General features: G+C 38.8%; 1 protein-coding gene across 4 annotated transcripts in view; it reads left to right on the forward strand.

The window, feature by feature from the left end:
* Window positions 1–5,043: 5,043 nt before the first annotated feature.
* The window catches only part of tnk2b (tyrosine kinase, non-receptor, 2b), a 45,838-nt gene continuing 32,231 nt past the window's right edge, over window positions 5,044–18,650 (forward strand). Inside the window, exons 1-2 of one of the 4 annotated variants that reach the window (XM_077194765.1) lie at window positions 5,044–5,193; window positions 17,311–17,503. In XM_077194765.1, coding sequence (XP_077050880.1) covers window positions 5,140–5,193; window positions 17,311–17,503 — 247 coding nt within the window. In that variant the 5' untranslated portion in view covers window positions 5,044–5,139. Of the gene's footprint in view, window positions 5,194–9,470; window positions 10,249–17,310; window positions 17,504–18,650 lie in introns of those variants that run through there. The other 3 variants (XM_077194779.1, XM_077194796.1, XM_077194772.1) reach the window with 3 other exon arrangements.

Genomic DNA, 18,650 nt, shown 5'->3' on the forward strand with positions numbered 1-18,650 from the left:
GTGTGGGGACATTAAACAACAAATCCGTACACATACTAACACAGACAGGGAATATATACACAGATCTAACAAGACTAACAATGAACAGCTGGGAACAATGATGAGGGGGAACAGCTGTGTGCAATGAACTGATGAGTGACAGTGACAGACAGAATGCTGGGAAATGAAGTCAATAGTGAAGGACACCGTGATAACGAGGACCTCTAGTGGACACCTGGGGAACACAAACCCAACACTGTGACAACTACAGCATCGCATCAGGGAGTGTATTATAGTCTTCCTGAGGTAAAATTTAATTCATTTTTTGTCATAGGAGAGGAAGAATTTTGCAGACTCGTTAATTCATCTTAATCGACAACATGTATGTTAGACCCTATACCGACTAAACTACTGAAAGAGATGCTTCCAAAAGTCATAGATCCTCTTCTTAACATCATTAATTCGTCTTTGTCTCTAGGATACGTACCAAAAACCTTTAAGCTGGCTATGATTGAACCGCTTGTTAAAAAAACGCAACTTGATCCTACAGAATTACTCAATTACAGGCCGATCTCAAATCTACCTTTTCTGTCAAAGATACTAGAAAAGGCAGTATCCTCACAACTGTGTTCCTTTCTTGAAAGAAATGGTATCTGCAAGGATTTCCAGTCAGGATTTAGACCGCACCATAGCACTGAGACAGCTCTCATTAGATTCACAAATGATTTGCTCTTATCATCCGATCGTGGTTGTATCTCTCTATTAGTGTTACTTGATCTTAGTGCTGCATTTGACACCATTGACCACAACATTCTCTTAAATATACTAGAAAACTATGTTAGCATTAGTGGAATTGCATTAGCATGGTTTAAATCATATTTATCTGACCGCTATCAGTTTGTAGCAGTAAATGAAGAGATGTCTTATCGATCACAAGTTCAGTATGAAGTACCACAAGGCTCAGTACTAGGACCGCTGCTGTTCACTCTGTACATGCTACCTTTAGGAGATATCATTAGGAAACATGGAATTAGCTTTCACTGTTATGCTGATGATACTCAGCTCCATATTTCTTCCAAACCTAACGAAACTCACCAATTCACAAAATTATCGGAATGCATAGTTGATATCAAAAATTGGATGACTAGTAATTTCCTACTACTAAATTCTGAAAAAACAGAGATTCTAATTATTGGACAAAAAACGTCCACACGTAATAACCTAGAATACCGTCTAACACTTGATGGCTGCTCTGTTAAGTCTTCGTCGTCAGTTAGGAACCTGGGTGTGCTCTTTGATACCAATCTTTCATTTGAAAGTCACGTGTCTAGTGTCTGTAAAACCGCATTTTTCCATCTTACAAAAATATATCTAAATTACATAATATGCTCTCACTGACAAATGCGTAACAACTAGTTCATGCGTTCATGACATCAAGGCTAGATTATTGTAATGCTCTACTGGGTGGTTGCCCTGCACGCTTAATAAACAAACTACAGCTAGTTCAAAACGCAGCCGCTAGAGTTCTTACCAGAACCAGGAAGGACGACCATATTAGCCCGGTACTGTCAACACTGCATTGGCTCCCTATTAAACATTGTATAAATTTTAAAATATTGCTGATTACTTACAAAGCACTAAATGGTTTAGCTCCCCAGTACTTGAGCGAGCTCTTAACGCATTATAGTCCTTCAAGTCTGTTGCGATCTCAAAGTTCTGGCCAGGTGATAATATCTAAATCGACTGCTGGCGGTTGATCCTTTTCCTATTTAGCACCAAAACTTAGGAACAATCTTCCTAACATTGTCCGGGAAGCAGACACAGTCTTTCAGTTCAAAGCTAGACTAAAAACACATCACTTTGACCTAGCATTCACATAACACTCTATAGACTTCTATAATTCAATATTAGGCTGCTTAGATTAGGTCAGCCGGAACTGGGAACACTTCCCTTAAATCCTGATGTACTCGTTACATCATAAGAAGAATGGCATCTACGCTAATTTTAGTGTCTTTGTTTATCCCGAGGTTTTCCCGCAGCCTGCCGGATCCAGGCCGTTTCCAGATCTGACGAAGGACTTTCGCCTGGACTTGATGACAATGCAGTGCTGAAGTGCCATAGGTTTCTTTCGGTTTCTGAGTGTGGTGTGTACGTCACCAAATCTAACTTTATCTGACATTAATCACTGTCTTGTTGGCTAAAACATAGCACCGTTTTGAAACATGTCAGCAACTCCTAGCAACTGTTACCTAGGCTTAAAATATTTTTTACACAGCTGGGTTAGTTGTAGCACAGTGTTACAACTAAGCCGCCAAGTGTACAATGATAATCAAATGAAAACGGGAGCCACACAACGTTTGAGGCTTGAGTATTTATTTATATATTTAACTTTGTTGGACTTTCACAAACAATGTTGGAATTATTATTTTTTTTAGTTTACTATGCATTGATCACTTGTTTAGCCTGTTTTTAATGCAATAAACCATTTAAAATTTTATTTTAAGCTCGTTTTTATTATTTTTACTGTTATTGTTATTAATAATAATAATTTTACATGCAGCTGCCACACACAAATGTAATTAGGTTGCAATTACAATATTTGATGATTTTATTTATTTATTTATTTATTTATTTATTGCAAAACTGTGCAGCCCTTTCCTATATCTCTATCCATGATATTGATCCATAACAGAATGATGATTGGATTAGGGATGGATGTATGGATATCTATCTATACAGATGCACAAACAATATCAAACTATACAGATACAATAGTACTGAATGATGTGTGTTTCACACAAGTGTTACAACTAACCCCTCTGTCTGTTACAGTTAACCCCGCATATGGGGTAAGTTGTTACATTTAGACTTCTGTCACTTTCAGTGCAACTGTACGAAAATGGTAGGTCCTAGAAAAAAACTTTAAGTGTTCATTTGTAGCAGAGATGTGTATGTAAATTTTAAATTTTGCATATAAACCTGATTTCAATGGGGGTTGAATTATTTCGATTACAACTATACATCAGTGTTATTTTACATTTGATTGCTTTATTCAGTTTCTGTTGTTGGCTATTATACTTATCTGAATACTACTTAGTACATCTTTCTGAAAAACCTAAAGCACTGTTTATTTAATTTGTATTTTTATTCTGTTGTATTTTTTTGTCAGTATTGTTTGTAATTAGTTTCTTTGTTCTTATTTTATTGCTGACTGTTTACTTATGTAATGTTCGTGAGGACTTTTTACTTACATTAACCTAATATTAGTTTTCGCTGAAGTATCGATAATTGTGAAATTTTAAATTACTCATATTAAAAAATATACAATCAAAAAAGGGTGATTTCAATAGACCAAAATAATTGTAATTACGATTCTTGCCATAATTGATGCATGTATTAATACTCTATAAGATTTTGTCTAAAGACTAAAATCAATCATTTTAAATGTGAAATTTTTAGCCTCAGCAGATGTTGTCAGCATACTGAATGAATAAACAAACACACACCAACAAAACATGTTTTTACTGAGGTCTGGATGTTTAATATTTTTAACTAGCATTATGAAAAAGTGCAAAGTGCAGAAAGTTAAAAACAGACCAGTGAGCGGACATTTAAGTTCATAGATTTCTTCAGTGCTTATCAAACAAACCGCAATTTGTCCCTTTTGTAGACAAAAAACAGTGAGACCAACTGAATTACAGAGCTCCGTTATAATAGATAACTCAAATACACAACAAACATGTAGAATTTTTTTTATTTATTTTTGCATGCATTCCTACATAAAAATACTAAAACATAGTGTTGTTTTGTGTAGTATGTAGTTTAGCATGTATATAGGACCAATAATGTGCAGTCGCAGGCCAGCAAACAGTCTCAACCATCCCTTAGTGAACTTATAAAAAGAAAAAGAACTGCACCGAAGAATCATGGGAAGGACTCCCAGTTGAAGAGCGCTTACTGGCATCCTGTTGACCAATCGTTGAATGGATAGTTGGGGTGGTTTCAAATGAGCTTTCCCGGGAAAGGAAGGACCCAGATATTTACATATGAAACCTTCTGGATGGATGAGAGAGAAATAGAGAGTGGCTTGGCAGTGTGTCTGTGATGGTTGTCAGAGGAACAGAGTGTACTGTATTGTTCACACCTGGGTGAAATGTTTCTCTCATAGCTTACTGCACTGAGACTGCAGTGTTCAATTCTGTTATGAGGAAAACATCACATTAAAAACTTACCTGGACGTACATAGGCTAACTCTATTCTCCAGATGTGCTGGGGAAATCTGCATTAATACTGAGCGCTGTGAGCTGACAGCAGCTGTTTTGGTATCCTAGTTCAGTCTTTGCCTCCCAGGGTCAGATGAGCAAAGACCGCTGGTTGGGTGGGCTGAAAAACAGCAGATTGGCCGCACATTAAGCCTGCTCAGAGAAAATGTGGAGAGATTAGGAGACAGGAGGAAGCAAACGGACCACCTCTGGGTGGATTCATCATCTAAATGCATGGACTATGGGTTCCCAGATGGCCCTGATTTTTGTTTCTCTCTCTCCCTCTCTAACGCTCTCGCTTGCCGGATTAAAGCCTCTTCATCAAGCAGCGCCTGCGTGCATTCTGATTGGCTGAGAGCCTCAAGCCCACTGCTCACTGGTGAGTGCACTTGACGAGGTAGCCACTGTTGTCGGGGGCAACCACTCACTGCAGCAGCGGAGACCGGCAGCCAGGGCTTAAAGATCGAGGGAGAAATTAGACAGAAAACATAACAACAATAACAAGGGATTAGCCCATGGCATGAGCCCAGCCATCAGGACTCCATTAAAAAAACCTCCCACCGCACACAGCTGTTTGTGAAAGGGAGAGAGGGAGGGATGGAGCGTTTCAGATGAAGGAGCCCAATTGAAAAACAGCTGAGTGAGAGAGAATGTGCTTTCTGCTTTGTACACAATAGAGTTGGGAAATGCTTATGGATGTGATGGACTGACTCCTCTAACTGATAGTGTGGCATCACACACAAATACACACTGACCAGATATATAGAGGAACCAGGAGCAGCAGCTTGTTATGAGGAGAAAAAATCAGTGGTGTCACCTGTGCGCAAAAGATCAGGCCACATCCATGTCGATTTGAAGTGGACGAGCAACACAGCTGGACTCTTCGTTTGACCTTAACATGGGGGACGTGGCAGAATACCAGCGTCTGCCCAGCGATTGCGATGAGGACGAGGTATTACAGACTGCCTAGATAACTGATAACAGTTTTGTTGATGTTACCTATTTTGAATATCTATTTTTAATGTTTTCATTGGTTTTGTTGTCCATTCCACATCTCATCTTATTGCATCAGTGTACTGTCAGAATTGCATGCTCAAAGGTGGATAAACACTGACTAACCACTAAGTAGACGCTCACACTTCTGTTAAGTGTGTCAGTGTGTCTGTAAGACGTTACAGTAACCCACATGTGGATGATTCGTCATGTGATGTGTGGTACTCTGATTAGCATGGTGGTGGGTGCTCTAAATTTTCCTTTTCCCGTCTCGCACACACAGGTCTTTGGCCAGAGAGCAGGTGAGATGAGAGACTGTTCTGCTGTTGTTGTCGTTTTTTTAGTCTGAACAACAGCATCTGGTGTTTACATGGCATTGTTTGCTATGCTAGTATAGTATAGTGTATATATAGTACATTATGTATGCATATGTATGTATATATGTATGTATGTGTGTATGCATGTATGTGTGTGTGTGTGTGTATATATATATATATATATATATATATATATATATATATATATATATATATATATAATGTATATATATATATATAATGTATATACACACACACACAATATATATACACACAATATATACATACACACGCACTACTGTTCAGAAGTCAGAGGCCAGTAAAGACTTCTGGTAAATAAAAAAAAATAATTTTTTTTTTCAGCAAGGATGCATTAAATTGATCAAAAGTGGCACCAAGATTTTTGTTTCCAATAAATGCTGTTCTTGACATTTTTATTCAATAATAAAATAATAAATAATTTGAATGCACTGTGTGAATGCAGGCCAATATCCAGAACAATTTTATGCTGAATCAGACCTAAATATCTTCACTGGAATTAATCCCAGCATCTTTGTAAACTGTGCAACTATAAAATAACTATAACTGCAAATGAAACCTGAGCTGCTCACCATCTGTGCAGATGGTTCTGTGCAACACCCAAATACATTAGTATGTAGTGCAGTTGTTTATAAGTGGATAACACACACACATACAAAGAGCAGGTCACTTTATCTTTACGAGACTCCAGGATGTGTGAATGAAAGAAAATCGGAAAGCTCTGGTAGTGTGAATGAACAAGATCATGCAATGCTTGACAAGTTACCGGAACTTTTCTGGAGATTTTTCAGAAGGAAAAATATGTGAAGGATCCTGTGTGAAGGAGGTTATATAGGGATCATTACAGGGGAATTGGTGCATGTGTTTGTCTGTGAGGACAACTCGTTAGAAAGAGTGTTAATCTTGCCGTTAAACAAGTAACTATAATTCAGTACTTTCATTTTCTAGCTTGATCCGATTAAATCCCAGTGGATTAAATCAAGTCATGCTCTACATTTATTGCAGAATATTCAGAATATTGTTTCTCTGAAATACTGTTTGGAAGTTATGAGAAAACTGTGTTTTATGAACATCTTTAAAGCTGTGTGCTGGAGAATTTAGCTGCATATTCAGTATCACTTACAAAGCTAAATGGGAGCATGTAAACAGAAGCATGTGTTGTCTTTTTAGCTGTGTCCAATTTTTTTTTTATCTGTCTTCGGTCTGCATGACATTTCCAGATGAGCTTACTGGACTTTAGAGAAGATTATGGGTTTTTCATCTGCATTCTGGGGGAGAATAAATAATCTGGGATCCCTTCACTGTGTGCTATTGGGAGGGTCGTGCTAAATGTAAAGCATTTTCTGTCATATTGATTTAGCCAATTTATGAGTAAATGTAAAGTATCTTCTAGGTCTGAAGTGTTGACGTTACTGGGTGTCATTCAAATGCCACAGGTCACTAGCCCTTCTGTGTATTGCTGCCCTCTGGTGGTTCATTTGAGCTCCGCTGCCCGTAAACAAGTGATCCATCTGACCACTACGAGAAATATTTCTGTAAAAAACATTGAGTCTTATGGGTTTAAAAGAGTCGGGCTCTGATTCCATTAATCAGGTTTGATACTGGTTTGACATGGACCATCGTAGAATCCTGCAGGCAGACATTAGAGCGAGGGGGGATTTGTCTTCTCTGTGATGTGCTACATATAGAGGTGAAGTGTGAGCTTGGCTCACCCGGTCCAAATGCGCAAAGCAGTGGTGGTAACTACAGGTCACATACACTACTGCACATAGAAGAAAGTGTTCCTTGATGATGACACCATCACCTTGTTTCTTTGGTGTTTACATTTTTATAATGCAAGATAAAATAAAAATTCTGTCTGTTGTTCATAGAAGTTTTGTTCATTTTCAGAACACAAATGAAGATATTTTTAATATTCTCATTTTTTCCCCCATCTATTTGAAATGTTCAAGCTTCAAAACGTTAATTAAAACATTGTACAAGTAATCCATATTAATAAAGCACTTTAATCCAAGTGTACTGAAAAGATATGGTCACATTATATGATGAACATATTTAGTTTAGGCTTTTTTGCATATAAACATTGGTCAACGCCGCACATACATGAAGCGTATCAAATAGGGTAAACAGAATCTTAAACTTGTTTGATGCAAAACTTCTGTTTACCATATTTCATGAAAACATGTTTAATTTTTGTTGAACTATCATCAGGTCAAATCAGTTTTATTTGTATGGCACTTTTCGCAGTGCGTTTTGTTTTACATCAGCTTTACAGTAAATATTGTCTTAATACTACAGTTGTGAATCATCACTGGTCTCACGATTCAATTCAATTACAATTATCATGTCTTCGATTCAATAGATGATATGTTGCATCCTCACTTTTCAATATTACTGCACATACCTACATTTTCATCACTGAATACAAGCAGTTGATATATCAACTCCTTTTTATTGTATCTGCTCCAAGAAAGTTCACTACCTTACTGCAGCAAATATCAAACTTAAGTCTTAAGTTTGAACTTAAGTCTGAACACAGCAGAGTATTGGACCATTTAGAACAAACACTAGTAAATACTAAAAGCGCATGAAACTGTCAAGTGTACTTAAGTTACAATACCGCTCACACGCGCGCACCCTCACGCTTGCAGCCTCGCACGCACACATGCACACGCTCGCACACACTGTACATTTTAAAATAGTGGGTGCATTTTTTGTATTACTCCGCTTTTGTATTTCGCCTCCCTCCGCCATTTTATGCTAGCGTAAGAAGCGCGTATGTGACGAATGATGTCAGAGAAACGTCAGTAGGCTGTAATTGATTATTGTCTATTACTGCATTGATGCAGAACCATCCGCATCGCAATGCATCGCTACAACGACCAATTTCAACACCCCTACTTATACGCCCCATGAGTAAGTCACAGGTCACTTTGGCAAGGGACAACAACAAAAACCTCTGTAAAATAAATTGACCAGACACGACGACACCTACAGTGTCTACAGTGAACAGCTGGTTTAAATGTTCAAACTGTCTGAGCTCAGTCACAGGGACACACACTTTCCCCTCCTTCACAGCTGTGCCAGCACTACAAATTGTTTTCCCATTCTCTTGCTTAAATAAAGCTTGTACTTCGATAAGTCTCCAGAAAATTCCTTCTACATTAGCCGCTTGGTCTGAAGCGGGGCTGGAAATTCTTTGTTTCAAAGCAGTAATTGGAGGCAGACTGTTTATGACACACAGGGCCCCGCTTTACTGCATCTGTCCTTGCTCACCTCATCTTCCCTTTTGCTCCTGGAAAAAAACAACAACACAGTTCAACCGGCATTGTACATTTTGTGTATCCCTTAAAATGTTGCACATCTGTGGGCTTGATGAACGAATGGGGAATGAGGGAGGGAAGGAGGGAGAAAGGACGTAAATAAAACATGGTTTATTCTGCTAGACAAAGAAAGAGAACACATTCTGAATGTGTTTGTTTACTAGAGGTTGTGATAACGTTTTTAGAGGGATTGAAGAAGGAGAATGCCACGAACCAAATAAAGAAGAAAAGTCAGGCCATGTGGGAGTGGAGAGCAGAGTGGGATAGAGAGAGTGAATATAAAAGAAAGATGTGGGGAGAGCCAGAGATAGGAGGGGATATGGTGGTGTTCAGGAGGGGGATTTGTTAAAAGCCCAACATATGGGAGGAACACAGGAAATGAGCTCTCCGTCCTGCAGTTAAATCTGACCTTTTGGCTCAAGATCAAATGCTCCTCCATCCGAATACCAAAGAGTCTCTGTCCCGGGCACAGGCTGATGGAGGGAGGAGAGCGAGAGTGAGAGGGAGGGAAAGAGAAGGGGCACTTCCCCAGCGTCTGTTTGCGAGTTGCAGGAATTACACAGTCACGCACTAGGGGGAGAGAAAAAGAGAAAGTCCTAGACGCTCCTCCTGCTCCAGAACAACGCGTCCCCTCTGACACAAACATGTAAAAAGATGAAAAAAAGTCAGTACCTCTTCCAAGCAGACCACAGAAGCACTAAGGGACGACTTTGTCTGGGCTTTGCAGCTCTTCTGATTCTCTTATCACTTTCACTGGGGCTGTCATCTGAGTGAGGGATTTGGGAATAGAAGAAACCGTCCTATTAATAGCTGGTTGGTGGACTGAGCAAATGGATAGAGGAATTAGCAACTGAGGAAACTGACTCCAGTACATTCTGCAAAATATTTTTGCAATTAGGACTTCACCTTGCACTCCTTCTGACTCGCTCCACAGCCTCAGTGTAAACTTGGTTTTGAGATGTTCTAACTAGGCTGCCAAGTGAACAGTTCCCTTTGGAAAACCTCTCTCTGTGGTGTTTTCTTGCCTTTCCCCACACGGTCCCCCCTGCATACAAGTTATCCAGACTAGCACTGATCTTCGGTTAAAGGAGCTTAATGCGGATTGCCCGCAATGGAATGTAGTACGTGGGCTGTTCAACTTCAGGAGACCTTCAAACTGAGGAGACCCTCACAGTTTTGGAGTGCTGTCTCTTCATCTCGGACCTTATTCTCCAACAAAAGTGTCTTGGACGCTTAGCTTCACTTTTTGTGGATTGTCTCATAGAACTCAAGATGCGTCGTTTTGACAAGCTCAAAAAATCATTCCCTTTTCTTGCACATTTCCATGTGTACAGAGTAAGTCTGGTTTTTATTCTCTTGTGCAGAGCATGCTAGGTTTCAGTATGAATAATGGACCTGGGAATTTCAGGACTGACATGTGCATGAGTGTTAGTTCAGCATCTGTGTTGGTGTGAAACCACACCATGCCTTTACACATGTGCCAGAGCTTAGCTGTGTGCATGGATATCATCAGAACATACCAGAGCCTTATCCCCAACAATACATCAGACCTTCACATTGCATAACTTGTCCTAACAGTCCACCCTTTATTTATGTACTGTATGCCGTCTCAGCAGTCAGGTTCTTTGTGTTTGTGTTTTTTTTGTTTGGCATGTATGTATACTATTCAGTGTGCATCTATTAAATCATTCTTGTAATGTTTTTTCTTAAGTTTGTGTGAAGGGTGTAACCACTCTTGGTTGTAACTCGTGGCCTTAGTCCAAGGGCCATGGATATAGTTCCCTTGGGATTAGAGGCAACAGCTTTCTAACACTTCACACTGCACAAGCTTAACTTGTTGCCACTAGCATTGTAGTGTACCTGTGCTTGGGTAATATCCAAGCTTCTGAATCCTAGCGGCACCACTGTATTTTTAGAATGATAATACCATGATGCATATAATTATGAATATTAATGTAAGATAATATTCTCACATGCAGTATTCAGGCTGAATTCAGTTTTGGAACGGCGCCTGTAGCTCAGACTAAAGAACTGGACACAAAAAGGAGCAAGACAAAGTTAAACACAATACTGAAATCTCAAGATATTTATTTTTAAAACAACTATTTTTAATGTAACAGCATCTTAAAATGCAAAACACATTGTGCAAGACTATGAAAGCTGACAATGTAATGACCGTACATATGCATATTATGCATGTGCACATGACCAGATTAAATGTGCACATGATAAAAAATTTCACAGATGGAATATAAGAATGCAAACTGCCACTTGATTCACATTTAAAAAAAATAGAAAATGTAAAAAATCTACTCTAATAATCCATTCCGAATCATGAAGGACATTTACTACAGCATCTAACTATACTCACAGAAACTCACAACAGTCCAAAAACAGTTCCCATTTAGCATGTTACTTGTCAGGATGTATTGAAAAAAAGTTATTGGATGCAGCCTACATGACCACACATCAATCTCAAGATCAGGGGGTTCAGACTCACAAAAAAATCACAATTGAGCCAGACATTTTATGGATGCGTTGCCATTGTGGCTGTGAGGACTCATTGGTTGCTTGAATTAGCAGATGGATTTGTCAGACTACGAGCCTTCATATTAAAGACAAGGTTGTAACAGATTTCACTATGTAGTTTTGACAGACATGTTGCTGGCAGCAACTACACATTGACCCACTTTGCCCAAAGGGCAAGTGTTTTCCCTCTCCATCATCAGCTGCTCATCTCAATGAACACTTTTCTAGAAGTCTCTAAAGAGGCCTGGTTTCCTCTTTCTCTATTTCACACATTCCCTCTAATCTTTTTCACTGGAGAGACTTGTGCTGAAAAAAAAGTCCAAAATACACATTTAGGTCTTTTTTACTACACTGTCTGTTTGGGTGTGTAGATTTCGCCTAAATTCATCAAAAGTTGGCGTTCTAAATCATCGTGCTGCTCTGCGAGAGCTGCCGGCATCCTGTCATCACACACACCGTTAGAAAGCCCTCTTTCCTTTGCAGTGCTGTCGGATCCAAATATGATAATTTCCTGTTCATCAACAACCAATCATGAAAGTAAAATGGGCGATTTAACTTGAAATGTGCAATCTCATTGGCTGATGCCAATTTCTGACAACGTGATTCGTTCAGAATCGTCACGTGACGCGCTCTGACATTATATACATACATCACATATATACTATACTTTACACACTATACACTCACCTAAAGGATTATTAGGAACACCTGTTCAATTTCTCATTAATATAAATTATCTAATCAACCAATCACATGGTAGTTGCTTCAATGTATTTAGGGGTGTGGTCCTGGTCAAGACAATCTCCTGAACTCCACCTGAATGTCAGAATGGGAAAGAAAGGTGATTTAAGCAATTTTGAGCGTGGCATGGTTGTTGGTGCAAGACAGGCCGGTCTGAGTATTTCACAATCTGCTCAGTTACTGTGATTTTCACGTACAACCATTTCTAGGGTTTACAAAGAATGGTGTGAAAAGGGAAAAACATCCAGTATGCGGCAGTCCTGTGGGCGAAAATGCCTTGTTGATGCTAGAGGTCAGAGGAGAATGGGCCGACTGATTCAAGCTGATAGAAGAGCAACTTTGACTGAAATAAGCACTCGTTACAACCGAGGTATGCAGCAAAGCATTTGTGAAGCCACAACACGCACAACCTTGAGGCGGATGGGCTACAACAGCAGAAGACCCCACCGGGTACCACTCATCTCCACTACAAATAGGAAAAAGAGGCTACAATTTGCAAGAGCTCACCAAAATTGGACAGTTGAAGACTGGAAAAATGTTTCCTGGTCTAATGAGTCTCGATTTCTGTTGAGACATTCAGATGGTAGAGTCAGAATTTGGCGTAAACAGAATGAGAACATGGATCCATCATGCCTTGTTACCATTGTGCAGGCGGGTGGTGTTGGTGTAATGGATTGGGGGATGTTTTCTTGGCACACTTTAGGCCCCTTAGTGCCAATTGGGCATCATTTAAATGCCACAGCCTACCTGAGCATTGTGTCTGACCATGTCCATCCCTTTATGGCCACCATGTACCCATCGTCTGATGGCTACTTCCAGCAGGATAATGCACAATGTCACAAAGCTCGAATCATTTCAAATTGGTTTCTTGAACATGACAATGAGTTCACTGTACTAAAATGGCCCCCACAGTCACCAGATCTCAACCCAATAGAGCATCTTTGGGATGTGGTGGAACGGGAGAATCGTGCCCTGGATGTGCATCCCACAAATCTCCATCAACTGCAAGATGCTATCCTATCAATATGGGCCAACATTTCTAAAGAATGCTTTCAGCACCTTGTTGAATCAATGCCACGTAGAATTAAGGCAGTTCTGAAGGCGAAAGGGGGTCAAACACAGTAAGATTATGGTGTTCCTAATAATCCTTTAGGTGAGTGTATATACAAAACAATTACATTACACAACACATTTCAGTTTTTGTATAATATAATTACTATATAATACTAAACAAATCTGTAATTTTGGGATCCTAAAGTGGTTGCGAGTCCCTCAGGCAGATTCATATTCACCTGTCTGATGGACTGTTGATGTGTCTGTTTTGAATTTTTTTTTTTTGGATGTTAAGATCAGTAATGGATAAAGCAATAATGAGTTTTGGATGTTAAACAGTGTGATGCATGGACATACACGTAAAGCATATTTTGTCTTTAATTCATGCCTTTCAATAGAAAACTCTCATAATGATTTTTTTTCTCACACTCCGAGTGAAGATTTTACACTTCTGTAGCACATACATACACCAAACTTTACAGTCATATTCCTAACTATATTGTGAAGGTTTGTCCTGAGGGATTTTTTGATATACCTTTCTTGGCCTGATTTATATGACATTTTATGCCTAAAAATAGGGCGGAAATCATTTTTTTTAAGGCTATTGGCAGTATTTTCTGATTTACAGGGTAACAAAAGGAGATATTCATAATCCCCTCTAGTAATGTCCTTTCATTGAATACATCAACAAAATGCCAAAATAAATTGTAACCTTGTTTTTTTTTTCAGAGGTCAGATTAGTAGCTTCAAAATATATGCAAATTAGTGAAATTACTTTTTATTATACTTATTATTAATTAATAAAATTACAGAAAACTTGCAATACATTTTTTTCTCCTATTCATGCGAGTAATCAACTGGTAAAGTTTCATGGTGAGAGTAGGGAGTAGGGTTGGGTATCGATACAGGTGTCCTGATTCGATTCCGATTCACTAGATCTCAATTCGATTCAATTCAATGAATTCAATGATTAAATAAGTGAATAAAATAATTATTGTTTTTGTTTGGTTTTGACCCATGTATCCTTCTATTGTAATAAGGTTATGACACCCAACATTTTAGATAACAGAAAAATTGAACAGTTCTCGATTACAATTTCGATACCACAGCTAAAATAACTAATATAAATTGCAAATAATCTTCATGTACAAATTAAAGTTAAATCCGTATTAAAGTTATTCAGTGAAGATCAGGGAGTGATTTCTTTGTCTTTTGTAGTTTGATTAACATTAAGAGCAAAAATTAAGTACACACCCTCCGCTTAGGGTGTGCGCTTACAAAATTTCTCACACAGCTCGCACGAGTTCTCTTTCGTTTGAATGCTTAAATTGGCAAGGCTTAAAAACACATGCAAATGGTACATTTTCATGACCATGCAGCACTGGCACTGACAGGTACTTCAACTGTCTTGGACGTCTTTCACCGTTCAAGCCCAATAAAGCGCCAAAAATAACTCAGTTCAGTACTCGTATGCTTTATGAGCTGGGGCTTTGTGCGCGCGTTTCAAGGTGTGTGCGCATATAAATCATCTCTCAGATGCACATACTGAAATGAGTTCTCTTTCAATGAAACATAACTTTTAAACTTTTTTTTAAATTCTCATACCTTGTAGGCTTAAAAGCGCATTCAAATGGTAAGATAGCAAAATAGTCTAAAATAGTGTGTGACTGTGCAGCAAGATGGTCCAAAACCTCGGTTTATCTGTCTACCGGTATATCGCACACCCCTAGTTCAGAGATTTGAACTTTTACACCAAGACCTTTAAGTTTGCAAACAAGCAAAGTAGAGAGGAACTATTGGCATATTTAGACATGACGTTGGATTTGTTCCCAGTGTGAAATTTTGCTGGGAAGTTCAGTGTGTGGGGAGGGATGTGGCTGCTTGTAGATGTTTAGCTATTTGGATTTGTCATCCTCTATTTTGTCAATATAAACTCCTACTTGGCTATTTTCAGTGGCACTTGCTAATGCAAGCATCACTATTATGGGGCCCTATGAAATGAGTTCCTAAATTCTTTGTTTTCAGATTAATTTTTACTGGATTCTTACTTCAAAATTTGTCAAATTTGTGACATTCAGCAATATACAGTAAATTACATTTGTATGGATGTTTTTGATCTCTGCATCGTGGAAATAATAGGGCTCTAATATTAGTAATGCTCATACTTGTAGTTAAAGAAAGAATGAAAGGGAGAGAACCTCACAAAAAATGTCAGTGTGTGACTACATTCTGAAAGTTATTGATGGTTAAATGAATGTCAAAAGGGCCCTGACCCCTATGACCCATGACTTTTCATGCATCAACAGAGGAAGCACTTTGGCCACAAAACCCTTCTTATGCTCTCTAACCTTCCTGACACTCAATCAAGAAACCTGTCGACTTTGTAACCCCTTGTTTTACACGCATATATTGGCAAGCTTCCGCCTCTTTCACAAATCAGCAGCATCTGAAGACTTCTGTCTGCACATAGACCAACTATTTAAAAAAGAGCACTGACAGAACACAATGACACATCCTGTGTGAAGTGAACAGCCTCTTAGTCTAACTTTGACAAATTGACAACCCAGTTGATTGGGTTGTTGTGGACTGTAAGCCAGTGACTGAATAAACAAACAATATATTGACTATTAAATTCATTTTTCCCCATTATTTGTTTGTTTCTTTCACAGTAGTGCACTGTCTTTTGAATTAATTTAATTTAGGAGGTTTTTCAGAAATTGTATTTAATTGCAATTCATTGGCATAATATGTAAATAATTTGATTAAAAACTTTGATTTAACAGCCCCAATTTCAACACATCAAGAGAAATGTTCCCCTCCAGTCCCTCACAGCAGCTTGTTCTTCACTTTTTGGCATTGCATATTGAGTGAACTGATTGCATCTGAAGCAGTTTCCCACATGGATTTAGCATTTCAATCAAAGCACAAACCCATGTTTACAATTGTATTGCTATTGTAAGCCTTCTGACATTTACAGTATGCAATCTTAACAGCCTGATATAGTTCGCTGCCCAGACCATATGCAGTTGCATTGTATGTAAAAGTCTCAAGAACAAAAGCGTAAAATTTCCATGATCACACAAGCGCACAATGTCATTCAAAAAGGCAAGGAGGTACTGCAGTCTCTCTGATCGCAAGATTGTTCTGCTTCCTCCCTATTGCCTTAATTTTGTTAAGACGTGATTGACCACAAGGCCTCCAGAGAAAGAAAGTGTGTCAGAGTGAAAGAACACCAGTGTGAAGGAGTGCAGGGGGAGGGAGAGATTGAAAATTGAAAGCAGCTGATGTCCAATATGCTCCAACAGAAAAAAGAACAAGCACAAAAGCAGACTATGGAAAACAGTAGCACACTTTTAGTTGTCCCAGAGCTTCCAAGCACCAGTGCCAGTGGTCTTCCATCCGTTTGCTGTTCCATTCATCTGTTCCCCTTGTTACAAAACAGAAGCTTAAAGGGAGCGTGGATGTTCATTGTTTGAAAGGTGATAAGGACTTTGGGACTTGGGAATTGAGTGCTTATGATTTTTATGGAAACGTTTTTAATTGGGTCAGAAGTGGAATTGGAGATGCAGCAGCTGCTGTGGAAAGGTTAGGCCTGTGTTAGCTGGTTTTGGAGGTGAGGAGATGCTCCTTTTGGGATGAATTAAAAAGCGTAGAGAGCGACTCAGCACATGTGGCCTGGGCCAGGGCCAATGCCATCTGTCTTTTATGAACTTCAGGTGTGTGTGTGTTTGTGTGTGCGTGTGCTTACCAGATGTTCAACACAGTTGAACAGTGAAAGCCAACTGTATAATTTTTTATTAGCTGTTGTTGCCGCATACTCTAAGCTGAATCATGTTTAATAGCATGTTAAATGCTCAATCAAACTTTTTGTCTTTTGTCACTTGTTGCTGTCAAGATGGACACCAATTTTTATTTTTGGCTAGCTTTAGTGGTTAGGGAATTTATTTATTTTTTATTTTTTAATTAATTTATTTATGGAATGTCTTGAACATGTTTGCTTCTGGTGTTTCGGGAGAGTCATTGCCTATGGGGAATCGCTCTGTGGACTTGATTGGTGTGTGTCTTTCTGTGCAGAAGCTGGGCAGCAGTATGCAGTGTGAGGAGGGCACTGAGTGGCTGCTGGAGCTGCTGATGGAAGTGCAACTGCAGCAGTACTTCCTGCGCATCCGTGATGAGCTCAACGTTACACGTCTCTCACACTTTGACTATGTGAAGAATGAGGACCTGGAGAAGATTGGTATGGGCCGGCCCGGTGAGTCCAACCAAGGTGTTCTGCTTGTAGCTTTATCACAAATAATACTTTCCACAAGGCACTTCACACAGAGATCCGGCATCGACACTTATGCAAAGATGCAAACCAATTTTTTTTATTATTTTAATTGTGATGATTTTCCTTTTAGGTCTGATCATTGTACATGAGTCATGTAAATGCGGACTATAGATCTGCCAAAGCAACACTGAAAAAAAAAAATTCAGTGTTGTCTCAATACGTTTAGTAGCTTTAATCAGCTTTATTCTATTACTTTTAATGTTTCTTTTTTCTTAATTGTATTACTGACTTATTTAAACTTGAAATTAAACTTAACTTGTTGACATGCTAGTATTTTAATATATTATAATTATTATTGGCTTTAATGATTCACTTTAATTTATTTTAATTTTTTTCACAAAAGGTAGAGCTTTGTGAAGCTTGATCTAAGAATGACAACGCGCCTCTGTTTGTCTACCGAAGTCAGCACCTTAATCCGAAGGTCTCCAGGTCTAAATTGGTTTAATAATTTCTCATAGGCCCTGTTTACACCTGGTATTAAGATGCGTTTTGGTAAATCGGATGTCAAGTGGACGACGCTAAAAACGGGTGTAAATGGGGTCTAAAACGTTTTGAACTTGTTCACTTTTGAGCACTTCCAGAGGTAGTTAAAAACGCATTTGACCGGATTGCTTTCATTGTGTAAACACTCATGTGGTCACAGCCACAAGATACCGTCTGCTCTCCGCCTACTGACCTAATGAGTAAACATTATGGAAGTGCGCTAGCCAGGCGGGATTAAACTTTGTCGGCTGGAGACCCAAGTTTGATTTAAAGATGAAAAACGTACCAAGCTGTACTGCGATGTTCTCTCACCATTCCTGATTTCTAACACGCACTCGAAGCATTTTTGCGTCTATGAGAGCAGAAACGAATGCTGATACTCGCCGTATGTTTTTCTGTCGTCTCTGTAAATCATATGTAAATTCCGTGAGCTTATTTCGGCCATTAGATCGAAAGATCTGAAAAAGCCCCTACATTTACCTCTTCCAAAGACAAGAAATTTTGTATCTAAACAGGAACTGTTTGCAGAAATAGATTTGAAATTAGAAGTCAAGTGTTGAAATGATTTTTTTGGATTAAGTTGCATTGACAGGATTGTTTA

Source organism: Siphateles boraxobius, unplaced genomic scaffold (assembly GCF_051911475.1).
Source record: "Siphateles boraxobius isolate OS27281-9 unplaced genomic scaffold, OSU_SipBor_1 1, whole genome shotgun sequence".
In the NCBI taxonomy this organism is placed as follows: Eukaryota; Metazoa; Chordata; class Actinopteri; order Cypriniformes; family Leuciscidae; genus Siphateles; species Siphateles boraxobius.